Source organism: Tachypleus tridentatus, chromosome 6 (assembly GCF_004210375.1).
Source record: "Tachypleus tridentatus isolate NWPU-2018 chromosome 6, ASM421037v1, whole genome shotgun sequence".
In the NCBI taxonomy this organism is placed as follows: Eukaryota; Metazoa; Arthropoda; class Merostomata; order Xiphosura; family Limulidae; genus Tachypleus; species Tachypleus tridentatus.
Window position 1 is genome coordinate 57,242,737 of NC_134830.1, and position 20,196 is coordinate 57,262,932.

Below are 20,196 nucleotides of genomic sequence, written 5' to 3' on the forward strand. Positions count from 1 at the left end.
CATACTATAACTGCATGTAGCAAAGCACTCATGGAATATAACATTTTCATTTCTACTAATAATATTAAATTCATTCAGTTAATGCAAGATATATATTACATGGATTTAAGGAGGAATGCAGATAAAAACTATCTGTATCTACACCAGCTTAAAAATCATGGCTCTTATTATCGTTTGCCCTTCAACAAATATAAAATTGTATATAATAACCAGTTAAAATCTCAAATACAGGACCAAAAATTAACAAGATTAAACAGAAATTATGAAAAGGTACTGTCTGGTTCAGATACAGTAAATATAGCCTTTCAGTAGGTTTATAGAAAAAGTACTTACAAAGAGTTCATTTTTAGCTAGAATATTCTACCAACAATGTCTCTCACACAAACTAATCAAGTGGTTAACTCTAATTAGGAACCTTTTTTAGAGTAGATGTACTTTTAAAAAAGATAAAAATGGTTGGTTTATTATAATGTTTCTAGACAACAAGATTTATAAAAATCTAAAATATGTTCTATACGTTAATGCAAAGTATCCACCATACAAATAATATCACATTTTGATGAAACACTAATAATGTAAATACTTCTTTCTAATGAACGTGTTTTTATTTGAAAGTTTAATGATCAAACTTAACACAGTCATGTGTGAGGTAGGTTAAATGTAAGCATAACCTGCAAAAAAAATTAACTGAAATATGTTGATTGCTTAAGTATTCAGCCCCTAAAGTCAGTACTTGGTGGAAGCACTTTTGACAGCAATTACTGCTGTGAGTCTTTCGATTGGTCTATACCAGACTTGTACAATGGGATGGTGTAATTTTTAACCAATTATTCCTAGCCACTTAGTTCTTCATTGTCCTGTAGAAATGAGAATTTTCAACCCAGTTTTAAATTATTAGCTGACTCAAGCAGATTTTCTTCTGAGATTTGCTGTATTTTGCACCATCCATCTGCCCCTCAATCCTAATAAGCTTTCCAGATGCTGCTGATGAGAAGCATTCCATTGACATGATACTGTTACCACCATGCTTGACAGCTGAGATGGTGTTGTGCTGTCTTTGGCTTGTGCCTGAGGTAATGCTTTGAATTTAAACAAGAAAAAATATTTTGTTTCATCTGACCACAAAAATTTGTTACATGTCTACAGTATCATTTACATGTTTTTTTAACAAACTCCATACGATATTTAAGATGATTCTTTTTCAATAATGGCTTTTTTCTTGCCATTCACCTACACAAGCCAGCTTTGTGTAGTTACAGAGATACTGTCAGCATATGAACATTGACTTGGAACTTTGCAAAATTTTAAAAGTGACTGTTAGCTTCACAGTGGCATCCATAATCAGTTTCCTACTTGCCAAGCTACTTAGTTTGGAAGGATGGTCTGATCTGGATAGTTACTAGGTGGTATGAAGCATATTCCACTTCTTAATGATGAACTTCACTGCACTCAAAGGGATAATCAGTGACTTTGAAATTTTCTTGTAACCTTCTTCTGATCTATGCTTCTGTACAACTTTATTTCTGACTTATTTGGAAAGCTCCTTGGTCTTCATGGTTGGTTTGTCATAACTTTGTGTGTGTGATGTGGCTTGAACAAATGCATTTATTCTGGAGTCAAATTAAAATTCTTTGATTATACACACACAGGGAAGCCATTACATTAAATCTGTACCACTCCAAACTAATCTTTTGCACTTGAACTGATTTACAGTGGATGAAGCAAAGGGGTTGAATACTTATGGAATTTAGAATATTTTAATTTTCTTCAAAAAATCTAACCTACTTATATCATATCAGCATTTTTTTTAGCTTTCTCAGTTTGGAGTAGATTCTAAATATGAAATCTCATCTGAAAGTTTCATAATTGCAAGGCAGTGTGTATATATAGGAGTTGTAAAGATACAACTTATAAAATAACTTCAAGATTTATCAACAATATTCAGAAATCAATTTTTAATTATTTATTTCAAGTAACTTGATTCATAATTTGTGGGTAGTTTATTTTGCTTGCTTAAAGTAAAAAGGTTCTCCTTCAAATTATATTTATACAGTTTTAGTTTTAACATTTCATTTGTCATTGTCCTTATTTTATCTTTACAAACATTACTTTAGAAAAATAAAACTTAGGGTACCTACTAAGCTGAGTATTTAGTTGTATTTGCTAATTGATGCTCCCATTAATCAATTAGAAGTGTTCATCAAACCATGATAGACTGAAGTAAAACAAAGGAGTAGAAAGTGTTATTAACCAGTTCCCTTCTCACTAAACAGTTGTTAAAAATTAGTAATAGTAGCAAACAGTCTTAGTAATCTTCCAAAAACAAAGACAGGCTTAGTGTTTTTTTGGTGGTAACATTGTGATTACTTGGACATCTAGAATAAATGATTACAGTACAATAAGAAACCCGAATTTTGGTTAATTCATTATAGGAATAATTAAAAAAAATAATACAATTTGGATGAATAAATTGATTTACATTAATTGATATAGCTGTCATTAACAAGGAACTTATTTTTTGTAAACTCATTTCAAACAGAAAAAAGGGCATAAACAAAGGTAAAACATTTCACAAAATATAGCTTTGTAATGAAACAAATAACTTGATAATTTTCATTTACAAGTAGAGCCACTCTAATACAAAAAGTGTCTTATTTTACTTTTGGTCCAAGAAATACTTTACAGCAGTTCTTTGAACACGTGTGTGTGTGTGTGTGTGTGTGTCTGTATATGAAAGCACCTACTATCAAATATAAACATCTATAGAGTTTATACATATTGCAATTCATGACCTCAACTTCTCTTAGTGATGAAATCAGTGCAGTGCTATAAATATATCCTACTGTACTTACCATCATTTGAATACTTAATGTATTCTGACATAAAATTTCATAAGTTTATCTAATATACTTCATTCACAGCTTGGTGTCATATAGTTAGTTAGCAAGACTTACTTTATTCTCAATTTAGCTCTCCTTATTTGAATTACTTTTTGACATTTTGTTACAAAGACTGGGTGTCATGGACTCGACTTTCACGAGGAAGCCTCACATGAGATTTTATGTTAATTTTTGTTTATATTTGCTTCTAACATATTTACAGTCATATCTGTGACAAGCTCTTTGAATATCAGAAAAAATACAAATAAAATTATACAATAAACTGTGAATGATATCATATTAAATAATAAATACTAGTGATCATATGTGTCAAAAACAACTTAAATACCTTTGCAACCAAGTAGCACTACAATACATTATAGATGTTCACTTATGTTAAGAGATTTTTATAAATTGTGTCAAAAAATTTATAAGAATTTTTATTAAAAGTTACACTTTTGTAAATTTGCCCTTAACAATCAAATTCTTTGTCCTTGCCATAACAATTAATAAATCACAAGGTCAGACATTTGACCATGTATGAATATTTCTTTGAGGCCCAGTTTTTTGCCTTGTTCAATTTATTAGGCCTTGTCAAAATTCTAATCATAAATCACTTACAGGTAATGACCAAATGAACAAAAAGCAGCTTTTTCATGAATACTAGATAAAAGAAAAACATTCTTCATACGTAAATCACAACTACAATATAATTATTGTTTATAAAACATGTTCATAGAATACGTATTTAATTTTCAAAAGAAGAATTAATCAGTATTTACTGTCATATGATGAGCACTGAGATAGTTAATTATATTCATGTTAACAGCTTGAGTAAGGTGTTTATTGTTTTTTACAACCAGCCCAGAACACTGATTTAATGTTTCTGTTGCAAAAAAACAAATATCATTTGTTCATTCATGAAACACAAACATCATTATGAATTTCAATATGCACTCCTGTTATAGGATTGTACATACCAGGTTCATAGATGACAAATTTATGCAAGTATCAAGTAAAATATTATAAAATGAAAAAAACCAATAAAACACTTAATCATTTGACTACTAAAAATCGGTACATTTTGGTAACTCAGTAACTTACAACATTAGAAAGTTGGCAAAATGTTTAACACTTTAATAACTAACTTCAAGTTAAAATTACTTTGTTGGCAGAAGATTAAAATAAGCCATTCAAAAACTTGTATTATCCACACAACAAATACTAAAACCAAAAATATATCAACTGAGTATTGCTTTTAATACCATAATTTTCTTGTTGCATTTGAACTTTGTAACAAATATTTTAACCTCTTATCCTTTCTTTTATTTTATAATAAAAAGTTTGATAAAATATTGATCTCACAGTGTTAGCAACATTATTTCACTGGTTGATCATACCTTTAGTTTAAAATAAATCAGTATTTAGATGAACAAGCTTATAACAAGATAAAGTTAGTACTTAATGACCATCTATGAGTTTAAATGCTGAGGACTAATATGCAAATAACTAGTTCAAAAATTTACAGTTTCAAAACAAAATGACCAACTTGAAAAAAAAAAGTAAAAGAAACTTTAGAAATATAATTATTTTATGTCTAAGTGCCACTACTTTACACTATAAATAATTTCAGTTTTAACTTTCAAGATATCTTAAGCTAGGTAATTTATCTGTATGCTTGTGGATGGTTCAGAACCTGTATTTCATACCCTTTTCTACAGAGTTGCATTTAAACTTTAATAAAACAACTTTATTACTAATTTATTCAATAGGCTTGACAAAAAATCTAGTTTATAATTCAAATTTTTATATTGTCTAAGTTTTAATTCTTTATTTCAAAGGGTAATATTTAACTTAATTCTAAACCTTCATATATTTCTGTTTTGTGACACACCTTAAGCTCTGAACTCTCCCATATATAATTTATTTTCATCCTTTTAATGTCTCCTTCTAATTAGAAACACAAACTACAGATAATAGTAGGTCAGGATATAAAACATGAACCTTGCCTATTCTTGATTTGTTAAAGAATCAATAAATTTACTAAAGCCACCACCATAATGTAGTTTTACAGGTAATTTCTAAGTCACATGGCACTTATAAGTGGACGTACTTATAGTAAACAGAGGGATCAATGTACTGTCTTCTTAAATTAATTTGCTTAGTCTTGGCAGTTTGCTATAAAAACTTAATGTGTGTTGAGTAAAGTTATTACTTCAAGCAGTAATGGAATTTTTTACCCTATTTATAGCTTCACAGATAAATTCTGACTAGTTTTTGAACACTCTATTCTAGTACCGATACATCTTTTGTTTCCTAAAATGCATATTTGAAATCTATATGAATTATATTTTGAAAAACCAATATAGTGAAAAGAAAATATGGATACAAAAACATAGCATCCAAGCTTCCTTTCCATGAATATTTCCATAAATTATCTATTTTTTTACCTGAAGTAACAATGTAAAATTTGAAACTCATTAGGTTAAATGACAAAACTTGAATGAAAAAGTTAAAAAATTTCTTTCATCACTCAAAGGGAAGTCTGCATTATCTGGTTATTTGACTGAAACTGGACTGTATGTTTACACTTAGCTCTCTCATTGTGATATATCAGTTTTCACATATTGTTAGAAGGCCTAATGACACCTAAAAGCCAGTAATTAAAATGAAGTAATGCCCAAAAGTTAAAAGCTGAAAATGTTAGGATATACAACTGTAACTGTCTGTTACAATCTGTAGTCATTCTAGAAGAGAAAACAACAACAATCTATTTTTGTTTCCATTTCATATTTTTCAACTCTTCGCTTCACTGTACAGTGATGTTTTTGCAACAAGTTAGTGTTAGGGTAAAGACAATTGGGTAAAGTATAGTTTTTACCCCAAAAAGCCTTCTGAAACTCATTTAGGAGATTTTATAGGTTGTACATATGAAATATGAGACTAAGACCAAAAAACTATTTTTTTCTAGCACATAAATCAATTTTCACTCTGTCCACTTGATAAAGGCTTCTAATTTCAGACAAATCTTTAGTAAAAATGATTTATTTAAAAATTCTGATTTCTTTTCTGTACTACAGATTTGTTATTTCTACCAGAAGTTTACCAAATTTGGTGAAGGTACATTAGTATATTCAGAATTGTAGGATGTATAATTTCATGGTTATATGCTGATTACAAAGTCAATGAAACTGACAGAGCCAGAACACATAGGGTATTGACAGGATTTCTAAACATGAAGCATCAAAAACTTCAAAATGATGAAAAGATGTTTCAGTAAACCAAGTATTACCTACTTAAGCCACAATCTTTCACATACCTGTCTCTTTTAATCTTTTAGTACCCGAGGATGCCCATAGGGCACTGTGAGGACCTGTCAGTTACCTAAAGCTTGTGAAAAAAAAAAAAGATTCAACATATTACATACTTTAGAAGCTAAAATTTTTTCCAAATTATGAAAAAATATAAATTATTAACATTAGCAAAGTCATTAAAAAAAATCAGATCAGTCTCTTCTATGGGCTACCTTAGGGTGTGAAGGGTCAAGTAGGTAAAATTTGTTTATGATATTTGAAGTGCACACTGAACTCAGAAAAAGTTATACTTTTATTTCTGAAATTAAAATATTTAGTTTAAGGATGTCATAGCAATGTAAATATAAATAATGAATGTAAGTGATGCTTGCCATATCTCTATTACTGGGTCATCATTGTGGCTTAAACAAATGACCTGGTATTCGTGAAATTTACTTGTGATTTAATTAAACATTACAGAAAGGATTGATACAGCTTTTTTATTTTCTGTAAATATTAAAATAATGAAAGGAAGTCCAAAATGACATAATTCAACAAACACTTTCATGTTTCTGATACCTAACTATTGACTGATAAACAGCAAATATTAACAAGTTGGCTCTTGGTTGCTGATACACAGGTGAAACGGTTAACAAAAGTTTTTGTGTGCTTCATATAATTCTAAGCTGTATAGTAAAAGTTGCCCAAATGATTCACTTACAGAGCACTGTCACCTTCAAAACCTTTTAGGTATGAAATCAGGGGAAAGGGCAACTAAATATATCCAAATGCATTACTTCCACAAAATTTAGCCACAAATTCTTTGAACATGGAGATAACAAAGGTTAAACTGTTATCCTGGTTACCAGGATGTGTTGATGACTGTTGAACATCAAAAAGATTTGGTCAAAGAATTTCTTCTTCCAACATAAAATAGATACTTGTGTGTATGTGTGTGTATGCATCAGTCTCAAAACTGTCCAAAGTGGATGGATATTCTCAAACTTATCAATTTTTAAATAGGCCAAGAACTTTGCATGAGCTCTTAATTCCAGTAATTAAAATTACCAGTAAAATATCCATTAAAAATATTTTACTGTGATGATAACAACAACAAAAAATGTGAACTATTTGACACACCTACAATATTTGCTAGAGATGAATGCAGATTAGAAAAACTTCCCTCAAAATCTACAAACTGTTTCGTCAAGACCTCTCAGACATAAAATCTCACATTTTAGAAATAAAATCAGCTAGTAGAGAAATACAAAAGAAATGGTTCATTATCATTATCACAGTCACATTCTTATAATGACTGAATAGTAACTAAACCAGCTGTTTGCTATATCAGTGGTACTTCTCTTTCTTATGAAATTAACATTTTTACCTGATAAGTCATCATATTAAAAGGGAATATTGCCTGTAAATACAGGATATCGAAGCACTGTGAGAAAAAACAGAGTACAATGCAAAACAGAAACATGACATTTTACATTACCAAGAACTTAGCTAAATTTAGTAATAAAGATTTAACTGAAACAAAATACCTTCCATGATTGCTTATTACGTCTTAAAATATGTAAATAAATAATTAATAAACAAGTTCTTTGATGATGAAACTTTGTAGAATGGACGGCAACTGCCTGTTGTGGAGACTCAAGTGTAGAAGACAATATTTCGAAAGTCTTCTGCTTTTTGTCTTCAATCAGAAGACTTTTGAAACATTGTTCTTTACAATTGTGTGTCTACAACAGGCAGTTGCTATCCATTCTACAAAGTTTCATAATAAACAAGTTTATTCTGATGAATTAAATAGAGAAATGATTTAGAATAATGGCAATGTTTCCTCAAAACCATTTTACTTCATGAAAAAATGGATTTAAGTATCTACATAAAAATTAAAAAGTGATAAAAGATTAATGTAAATTCCATACAACTTTTATTCCATTTTAGTCTTGCTTTGAAAGTGACCTTTATTCTACATGAAAATTAAATTTAAAATCTAAACATTATGCTATGACTAATACTTTCTCTTTTACTAATCTAAAGCCTGTGTTGAATATGAACTGGCTTCAAATTTTAATATCATTCAAGAATAGTAATAAGTACAGACAAAAAGTAATTTTACTTTCTGCAAGGAGACATTACTCTATTCAGAGCAATTCTTTAAACCTTCATCTTTAAAAACTTTGCACACCATTATTAATTTTTCATAGCTATTAATTATACTCTCATTAAATCATTGTTTGATCATCATGACTCTTATCTTGGTTTGATCATCATGACTCTTATCTTGGTTTGATCATCATGACTCTTATCTTGGAATTACCAATTTCTATAGGAACAAAAACAGCAGAGATCATGACATTTGATGACCAAGTTTTAAAATGTCCAGCAACTGCCTGCTCGAGGTGAAATATATATCTCACACATAAACTTGTTACTACATTTATATTAATGTGCAAATTTCATAAAATATTAAATTATTTAACTTTACCAATTTTAATGTTATTTCTTAAGTCAATGGCCCTGCACACACACAAAAAAAACCTATTTAGTTCTGTACTGCTTTGCATTGTGAAATCCACATCATCTCTTATTTAGAAATCAATCTTCCTCTGTAGAACATAAACTGCAATACAATTTTTATTACACCCAACATGCAACCTAAATGGAATATTTTTTGCATTATCTGTAACTTGTATGGTTTTCTTTATATAGCTTATAAAGATAAGTAATATTCAGTTTGATGATAATATTGCTGGATAAAAAGCATAAACTGAGGACTTTTCATACTTTAAAATTAAGATTCAATTTCTATTTTAGAAGATAAAGGTTTATTTTGGACAGAAAATTTATTACATATTCACAACAAGTGACAAAAAGGATTGTACTTTAGCACTATCAATGTAAAGAATTCCCAAAAATGTAAAGTGTACTATTAGTGTACCATGCTATGTACACCATTAAGTATTTTTTACAGAATATAAACAGCCACTTAAACATTCTTCTTATGATTCAAGGAGTTTGTTGCATTCATTCTTTCTGGATTTCACACACTTGAGACAGTGTAGTGTGTCAGCCACATGCTGGTACAATGCTGTGCAAAGATTTTTCAAGTGCTATATAAAATGTTTCAAATTATCCCCTATATGGTATTTATTTATTATTATGAGTTAACCACAGTTTACATTATAAAACAATACATGTATATTACAGTAAAATACAGACAGCTTGAGAAAAAGGGTTCAGACAGAGGAGAGTGAATAGTGTTCTTGTAAATAAACTGCATCTGACTAGAAAGTTTTAAAACAATGTTTTGAGCTGCTAGTGATTTATAGGAGGCCCATGCTTACAGCTCAAAATGTCAACCAAAAACTTTCTACAACAGATGTAGCTCATTAACTATTCCATTAAAATAGCTATTGCTAATTTTTCTCTTATTAATTAAACATGAGGCTTTGCATTACAAATTACTGTACAAAATGAAATTTCTGATATGATTTTTGGCAATGTAGTTAAAACCAAAGAAATATTGGCTATTAAAGTTAAAAACATATATTTCACTGTAAATTTAGAAGTTATCTTCTCCACAACACTTAAAAACACAAAAATAAAAAAAATTCCAAGCATAAGAACAGCATAACAACTATATTTTTTCCTGGAATAAAGCTCTCATAATGCATATATAGTTCACTTAAAGTAACTAAATGCTCTGATATATATATATTCCCATTTTTAACTTGGTTGAAACCTATAATACTCAGGATAATAATTTTATTAATATTTTTAAATATTGCACATCAAAACAACTCTTATGTTTACACCAGCCCTCTGTTAGCTATAGTGTTATTAGAGACAGATATTCACATGTATGAATTTAATAATTTTTAATGTAGTATTTTTATATTATTCAAATTCTTGAACATTATATTCTGTTCATTTCATAAGAAACTTAAAAAATTCTATCAACATTTTGTTTTGAATTTCAAAAAACTAGGGTATTTTTGACAGATGATTTAGTTACTTTATAACATTAAGAGTACTAATAAAAGCTACAAAAGTAAAAATTTTGCCATAATAAGTCATACATTTTGAAAAACTAAGATTTATGCTTCACCTGGATACAGTATTACTTTCATACATTGTTGTTTATTTTTTTTGCTTACTTAGTATGAAATCACTTCTCCAACTAAGCAAGTGGCATTTTAATTCTGACTTGCATGTGGCAGAAACATCCAATACTGCATCAGTATCAGGTTGCTTGGTGATAGACTTCACTGTAATTATCAGCATGATTCGACATTCACTACTCACTCCTTACACTCAACAGCTGGCAATTAATTAATTTGAAAACTGTAAAATCTAGATTGAAACCTTAAATGAGGTATTTTTTTTATCCAACGTTATCATCACTAGTCTTATAATCACATTTCTGAACTGCAGCTCCCCATAACTAACAAATAACATCCAAATTGTAGCTTACATTTCAAATATCAAATTTATATTAAGATACATGTAGAGAAAGAATATTTTGTTATGACAACCACAATTACAGCTATTGTTATCGCAGCCTGTTATTTGTGTAAGCATGCCACTCATTATTCTACTACTCAAAATAAGTCATGACATCAGGCTATTCAATTAAATGTTCTGCCCAGAAACAGTTATATATTAAAAATGAACAAGGCTAGCACTCTCTGATATTAAAGACTCAAAGTTCTTCACATATCATGTTTCACACACACTAACCTACCAGGCTTAATATAATATTGCTATCAGTGGTTTTTTTCAGTTATTACAACAAATCACTAATGGTGAATTTAACAGTTCCAACACTACAGAATTTGCATGGTGTGATCAACATATTCAGCATTTTGGCAACTGTATTTCCATTTGCACATAAATGTTACTGGTAATATGCATGACCTCAAATATATAGGTGTTACATTTAAAGATAGAATATCTTTTTATTAAATATTTATTCCTTTTTTCACTGATTTAATAGATTCACTACTTAGTAACATGAGAATCAACAAGATTACTATAAAAATAAGAAGTATGCTTGCTATACTGATTCTACAGGTCATTGCAGCCACATAAGTTTGTTTTATTGCCTTCTCCAAAATCAACAAGAACTGGAGGTCTCAGCTTTCAGTTAATTGATTGAAATGTTGAACCAAACTATAACACTGCTGACTAACTAATACTAATGGTTATACTAATTGAATTTAAATATTATGGGATACTGGTTATAAAATCAATAATTATCAATCAACAGGAAGACACAGCATCATAACCTTACAATTTCATTTTAGAAAATGTTTCAGATACTTTTAAAAAAACAATTTTTATCTTTCGAGCTTCAAACAATGAACAATGACTATTTTAAATTGGTTTTCACCTCCTGTCAACAAGGGACTTCAGAGCTAAAGCAGAGTACCAATGACTAGTATTTTTGCTACCACCTGTATGATTATATTTAATAGCTTTTTGTGGTGATTTATAATAATATTAAAATTTATTTCTGGTTTTTATTTTATTGCACTTTATTAACTGGTAAGATTCAACTGATTATTTTTAAATTACAAGATGAATCACAAATCTATAATCTTCACTCTGTAAGAATGTATTGTAAAACAAACTTTTGAACATGTTTTACATATTGTTTGGGCACTAATGAAAACAGAAAAAATGCTAATGACAGACATTACAGAGATGTGCAATGTTGAAAGAACCTGAAAGATAGAGACAAAGGGAGCAGGAGGTAATTCTTAGAGATATGCTTAGTTTAGATGGATATGAGCCAACAATACATATTTAACAATGATGCCTATATTAAACTGCAATATTAACACAGGAAACAAATATGACTGGCCAAATGACCAGTTTAGAAGAAAGATACAAATATAACCCTGAGAAAATGAAAGTTTTTGGGTCTTCTTATAGAAAAGTCACATTTGGCTAACTGCTGCATCTACCAAAGGAAATCAAACCCCTAATTTCAGCATTGTGAATCTGAAAACTTACTGCTGTCTCAGCAGGAGACATAACCCTTAGAAATCAAATGTAACACCAATGAAAGTTCATAACATAAACAATTAAGTACTGTATTCACCTGATTATAGGGCCATTTCAAACATAAGGCAACCCCATTTTTAGAAACCATGGTAAAGAAAAATGAGTAACATAATGGCTCTTTTCAGGTCTGCAACATTAATAGTATAACTGAACAGCCTGCAAGTGAATTAGTTGTAAAAATTAGTGAAGACCTTGGGCGAACATCTGGCACGAATGCATTGACAGATGATATTTTAGCATTCAGGAATGCAACAGGCTAGAGCAGAAAGAAAGAACCATTGTCCAGTGATGATCGTAAGTGACCATGAATTTTACAACCTAATTACTAATCAACAAAAACTGTCTTATAATTTGAAGATAAGACATGGATCACCATAATTTCTAAGATAAGCCATACACATGCTATTATTGTATAAAAGAAACTGTCTTATGTGAATTTACCATCAATTATCTACCTACACCAAGAGAAAGACAAAGAAAATGGGTGACAATAAAACTAAGAATGAGGTGGATTACATCTACGTAAATAATTTGATTACTAATAACAAAGGAAAGCCAGCAACAAATCAATCACTTCATTAAACACATTAAATCTGAAAACAAATTAAAAAATTTAATGCTGCCTCAAAAACAAGAGCTGACAAAAAAAAAAGCCAATGAACAAACTTTCATTTGCCTTGCGTAAAAGAATTTTACATAAATGAAAGATAAAGTAAAAATCATTAATATTATAAAATGCAACCTGATTGAGTAGCATGCTAAATTGAAATGAGAATAGTTAATAGATGCTCTGTGCAATTTAATTTACTTTAGCTTTAGCACATTTATAACTCTATAAGCTGAATAGAAGGCTGCATCTATTAAAAAAATTATGATAAAGAACAATACAGGAAGTTCTAATAGAAGAAAAATACCATACAAGATGGAAAGATACCAAACATGTAACTTTGGTAAAACTTTGCGGGGATACAGTGGATGTTTCGCATTAGTAAAATTCTGGAAGAAAGAAATAAAAAAAAAAACTGGAAAAGAAGGAAATTCATGTGAATAAAACATTTATGACATGTTTAATTGTTTGTTCCTTTGCTGATGTTAAGTGCAAAGCTGCACAATGGCCTATCTGTGCTGTACCCACCACATGTATCAAAATCTCATTTTTAGCATTATGATACTTCAGGTATACTGTTGAAAAACTATGTTTACTGTCTGAGGGGTGGAATACTTAGTAATGTTTCAAATAAATTCTCTTTATTAGACTGGTTTAATAAAGGATGTCTGCCTGAAATGTCAATAAATACAAGTTAAATTTAGTTGTGTGTCTAAAGTTTGCATTTATAATCTAGTCTAACAATAAAGCTACTGCACAAAATCTGGAAATATTGCTCATCAAGATGACATATAAGAAGAGTTAAAACAATAGCATGTCAAAAATAAGGTTTATTGAAAACTTATCTTATTTCAAAGTGAAATCTGTGATAATAGAAACCTTAACTTTTTCCATAAGTAGTCATGTCTCCTTCACTTAATAACCATATTTACAAATATTATAATAATGACAATGGCAGTGAAACATATTACTAAATTAATTATCATAATTACAGAAACTAAATTTGATAAATATCAAAAACTCAAAATTGTGTTCCAACACAAGCTGTTTTGCCACTTTCCCAATTTCCTATTACTCCATTGCCTTTATGAGAGTCTCCACCACTTGGAACAAAATTTTAATTGACTGAAACCTTGTTTCATGTTTGTAGACTAAAGACAATATACATAAGAACTCTCTATCGTTTTACTGTTCTTAAAAGTAGCCTAATTATTTCTCCATTTAAAATTTTCATCAATCAACACATGTAATGATTTACTCATGCACACAAACATATATATACATATTTATTTAATACTTAATTTTTTACCATTTTTAAATAAAACCAAAAGAAATAATCTTGGACTTGCATTTAAATTTAACTGGACAAGTTCACTCAACAATTATCTGTTTATGTGCTGTCCCCAACTTTAATTGCTTTTTATCTACAATTGAATTCTACACCTTACAGATCAATGGTTTCCACATGTCACTCTACATAAGAGTGACAGGCATTTTAGTCAGTCAGCAAGACAGTTGAAAACAACAACAACAAAATGTTGATTTTAAAATATAGCTTCTGATGAATGCTATTTTACAGTTTTAATATTGTACATTAATGCTATAAAAAAGCAGAAAATCCTGGGATTGGAACAAGCTAGTCTTCAGCTAACAGACATGCTGAGAACCACCTATACATAGTTTCAAATAATAAATGAATATATGAATGGATTTGATAACCTTTTTGTTTGTATGCAGTTTGAATAGTAACACAAGTCAAAAAATTAATGCAACACATGTTTACTGAAATACCAACTTAATAACTGGTAAGAAGTATTAATACATTGTTCATGTACTTGGATTATTGGTAAAACATTTCTTTAGTATGTGAGCTTTTATTAATTTTCCCAGAACTCTAGAAAGTTCATCAGACAAGCTCCAAAAACTAACCTTGTTCTATTCTGAGCAAGTGGTGTCTTTCAAACAAATATTTACACTACTAGTTATTTAACATAACTTTAAATGTAGTTACTAATTATTTTGGATCCAATGTAAACATTTGTGAATAAAAATTCTTGATATACTGTTACAGCTCTCAAATTAAAATCAAATATTTACATTAAAATGATCAGCAAAATTACAACAAATAAATCCAGGTTTCTAAACAAAAGGCTGTGCAAGTAATATTTTGAAACTGACATTAGACACACAAGCATGCCCTACTATAAAGTAACAGTGAACTAAGACTTAAAACTTTCATCACAATCAATTCTAATAATAAACATACTATCAACTGATCATGGAATGAACATTTGAAGGTATCACCTTGTAATTGTATCATAAAACAGAGAAACTGCTGTTACTGTTTGAGGCTATTCAGGATAAGTGATATAATATCCAACTGTATTACAGTGATAGTAATGTCATCTTATTCAAGTAAAATTACAATACTTATCATGTATAATAAACAGCTGATAAACTGATCATAAGTATTTCTTTTATAAAACACGTTTCCATCATTCATGTCTGCACACAGTTTCACAACCAAGTTTTTATGTACAACAATTTACCTAAATGTGAAATATCGTTAATCATAACTCATTAGGCAAATATCAAAATATTTTTCACACTACAGGTGGTAAAGACATTTAACATACAACAATAACATAACCTTGAACAGCCTCATTCAAAAGTAGCATATGTATAAAAAAGTATTAAATTTTGAAAATTAAATTTAAATATATACATACACACATGTGCATGTGTGAAGATGTTATTTTATGACAACAAAATGATACTGTTTCTAAATCCTGTTTTTTTACAACAAAAATGTAGTGAATTCTTTCAAATCTTTTAACCTTTTTTCTGTTTGAAGAGCAATTTAAATTGAGAGATATACTTCTTAAAATGCAAAATTCTTCTTACTTGTATTGTAACACCAAATATGCAAATGTTCATACAAATTATATTTTACACAGTTTTGGTTTTTTCCTATCAACTATCAAACATGAATGATTGATCAACATGGATCCTAAATTATTTTACATTACTTATGGAATTAATCAAAATTAGCAGTTTCAGAGCGCATGTCAACATCTGCAATGGTGACACTCATAGCATGACGTACAGCAATGTTGTAAGAGATTCACAGAGTTGGGCAGTTATATAATAAATGCAAGTAAATACAAGGAGAAATCCTCAATCAATGTGGCACTTGAAATTCCTCTATACAGGTTTATAGTAAACTAATATCTGAAACCTGTTCTTCCTTATTTTTTTTATTAACTATATTTTTGTGCAGCAGCAATATCAAGTGTGGAGCATATGTACCCCTGATTTAATCTTATTACTAATCAGTATTTCTCCCAGTCTACCCTCAAATTCAAATTATTTTAGAAAGAATTAAAATAATCTGTGAGACCTTGAGCATGGTCAAATACATCAATCAAAAGGGATTGACCTTCTGAGTACTATGAACTAAAAGTTTGTTCTTGATGAAAAAAACAACTTCGAGTCATTTCACGAACTGCTGTGTTGCAATTAAAACACATCAGTTTTATAGATTTATTTTTCAATATTTTACTGTTGTTGTATTTTTACAAAACAACATGCAACACCATCAAGAGAAAAAAAAAATGGCAACTAGAAATTTAATGCAGAAAAAGTTTTCAGTTTACCAGATATTTAAGTATGTAAATATACTCATCTTGAACTACAATATAAATTCTTGTAATGATTAATCCAAGTTATTTTAATATTTCAAACTAGTGTAATCATAAAATATTGAGTAAGTAATGGAGTCTTTCATTTTTTTCACAAAGAATCATGTGTTAAATCTTGGTAGCACCCATCTTTTGCTCCTTTTTTCTAAAGATTTCAAAAGGGTATCAAACTAATGGTAATTGTGATGTTCAGGTAAAGTAATAAAGGTCTACTTATAATGTTTCTGCTCTATTTGTATTTACAGTTTACTTTTAAATCAAGGTAGTTAGTGGAACACAAGTTTCTTTTCAGAAAATAAAATTAGTGCTTTAAATATACAGATATTTCCAACAAAACAGTAATTTGATAAAGTTCCAAATTAATTTTCAAACATACACATACACAAAATAAAATAGTAATTTGTCTCATTAAAATATGGTATAAAATATTAGATCATCTAGATATGAAGAAGTGACACACGATTTGTTTTTGCAAAATTATAATTTGTGAATATTTCCTATATATGTAGTGCTTTGGATCAAAAGCATGTTTCACTTCAACTATTTAAGTCTGCAAAAGCTATGTAATGATAAGAGCTTCATCTACTATTGGGAGGATGTTCTGTCATTAGGACAAAATGAGACTCAAATTAAAAAAAAGGGTAGAAGGAAAATAATAAAAATGTGAAAATATGATCAAAATAGTTGTAAGAATAGTTCAATGAATTAACATTTGTTACAATATGCAGCAATACCAAAATAAGGGTATTTTTAAATTTGTCTTTAAAAAACAAAAAAATGCAATGAACTACAATTTTGGTTCTAAAAACAAAGGTCAAAAATTAAATATTCTAATGCACTCTTGGATGAAACATATAGCTAGACCTAAAATAGGTACTCAATTATTAAAAATAAACAAATAAATAAAAACTTGAACAGTCACACCCTTACATATACCAAATCAAAAGCTGCAAGATAGAAATAGCTAGTTTTAATAATCTTCACAATTAAAAAACTTTCAGCTACAACAGGATAAGTTTATTCTGGTTCTTTAGTGTTCTGAAGTAACATTCTTAAAATATGTTTTATAAATCATTAATCTTTTTAAATTAAAATTTTGTGAAGTGTTGTATTTTCTTGTTTTCAGAAAGCTATTTAATACAGATCTAAAAGTAAAAAAATATATACATCAAATTTAAGTAGTCTCATAACCTCTGGAGTTCTAAATATTACCACCATATATTTTAAGTATCATGCAGAGAATTAACATAAAGAAATCTAAAGGCTTAGAATACTTAACTTGCTCTGAACACATAAATCTAATTTATTTCTTATGAAGAAAAAGCTACATTAAGAAACAGTTCCTCATACTTAAATACTAAACAAAAAATGTGTTTCACAAGATGCAACATTTTTACAAAGAAAAATGTAAAAGTACTATTACTTTTTTTTGTAATTTGAAATAAATGTTAAGTAACAAAGCCTACACAAAAATGATAAAAAGATATTTTTAAAAGTCGTCTTCTCAACATAAGCATGAATATATATTTACATACCCACACATTCATATTAGCATTTCTCAAAAACTGATAATGTAATCAATATTCTCTCATCAGTGAAAACCTGTATGTCATTTTAAAAGAAAATGTATAATTGTATTAAAAATTATCTCCACTAAGTTTACAAACCTATACAATAACATTTCCTTCATATGTATGCAGAAAAATTATGTCTGGATAAATTGAACTAAGCTTATTTTTATATCAAATCTGGATTACCACTGCCCAGTGAAAATAAACAAATTAAAATTTAAGAAACCCACTAACATACCTGAGTTCTTCGCTGTTCATCTTCTTCTTGGCGTTTTTCATAATGAAGAAAGTCATCAAAGATAGAGGTAGAGTGTTTGAAGTTATGAATAATCTTCAGTACCTGTTTACCCTTCTCAACTGGAACCTCTTGAGTGTCACGAGAGTTTGTTACAGGCTTATTTTCATTGTTCTCCAGTCTGATGTGACGGAGCTGTGAATTAGGCACATCCTTCACATAGATCCATTTAACTCTGAACTGTCCCTTCCACTTGTCTTGAGCCCAGACACTTGAAGAGGCACTATAGTCTACTTTAGAGACCATCTGTGCCATTCCACAGAAGTGTCCTGAACCATTTACACTGAAGAATAAAAATATTGGGCCCTTCCCTTCACGTTCATGATACGCCGCATCCAGTCGTTTATTACCATGTTCTGTAGAGCACCAGATCGAATACTTGATAGATCGATGTATGTCATCTTCAGAGTATGACTTGATGATAAAAAATCTCACATTTTTAGGGTTCATATCAAACTCTTTAGGATTATAATTGTTTTCCATTCGAAGTTTATCCAATACAGGATGAGATGGAAACCCATCACTATCCACTGAAGGTTGATTCTGAGCTAATGAAATGTGCTGGAACTGCAGTGGTTGAGGTGGCACGTACCCATGTCCTGACGGACCATTATTCCGACTCCCACGGGAAGAACCCCATGTAGCTGAACTTGTCTGTGAAGATGGAGGCACCGTTTTTCCACCATTGACAGGTCCATTTCCATTTTTACTTTCCCATGTTCCAATGTCCATGCTAGTAGTGTTATGTTTTCCATGCAACATGGTTGGTGGAGGAATGGATTTGGGTTTACTCTTTAGCTGCGGCTTAGCCGGCTGGCTGGCAACTGATGCCCAGGACATCTTCTTGGAACCCACTGGTTGCCCTAGAACACCAGGAATAGGTCTACCCATTGAGAGAGGGTCTGCTGAGGATGCTATAAATTTCTTTGCCAGTTGATGGTCAGCCATCAAATGCCCTTGTGCAGAGGCAATTCCTGGTTTAAGATAACCATCTTTTGGAAACTGTATTTCACTTTTGTGTTCACTAAGAGACAATCCCCCTATTCCCTGTTCCACATGTTTTAAGGCCCCACGTTCAACAACCTGTTCATATGCATCTCGATAGTAGTCTTCATGATAGCCATGTCCAGCTGGTCCTGGTTTACATCCTCCCATGTTGGAGTTTCCCCAAGCTGAGTAGTCACTACTCCCTCCATGAAAGAAGTTAAAACCTTGACTATAACCAGTAAAACTATTCTGACCAAACATACCATCCATGTAGTGGGAATGTTGGTCAGTACCTCCCATCTGTCCACCATATCCACCAAGGAAAGTCATAGGATCACCACCATTGCTCCATGCACCATCACCAAGTCCTTGATTCAAATAGGGAAAAGACATAGAAGGGTAGTAACTAGGCATGTAGGGATCTCCCATGCTGGATGATGACATAGCTGCATTATATGCCTAAAGAAATAAAAAACCCAAAAACAAACAAACATCAAACCATGTAACTACTGAACTATGGGATTAATAAACTGAAAATGAAAGAACTCAATAATTAAGTAGTAAAATCAGCAATTAAAAACACTGATAGAAGAAAGAATACATGTATTATTTTATTTTAAAAATCCATTGCTGTTGACAGTATCAGTAACTCTTTCAGTACTACAAAACTTTCAACTAGAGACAAAACTAGGGAGAGGTCCAAAATCCTGCCCGTAGTTACAATAGTTATTGACCAACACATAAAAAAAAATGTATAGGTTTTCTTCTATTAAGAAACTTTA

The 20,196-nt window shown here is 30.0% G+C and overlaps 1 protein-coding gene across 5 annotated transcripts in view; it reads right to left on the reverse strand.

Annotated features, from left to right (window-relative positions):
• Positions 1–20,196, reverse strand: part of LOC143252587 (YTH domain-containing family protein 2-like) — a 45,884-nt gene that overhangs the window by 4,802 nt on the left and 20,886 nt on the right. For 3 of the 5 annotated variants that reach the window (XM_076504944.1, XM_076504943.1, XM_076504945.1), the window contains one exon: positions 18,371–19,873. In XM_076504944.1, coding sequence (XP_076361059.1) covers positions 18,371–19,873 — 1,503 coding nt within the window. Of the gene's footprint in view, positions 1–6,198; positions 6,270–18,370; positions 19,874–20,196 lie in introns of all 5 variants that reach the window. The other 2 variants (XR_013029051.1, XR_013029052.1) reach the window with 1 other exon arrangement.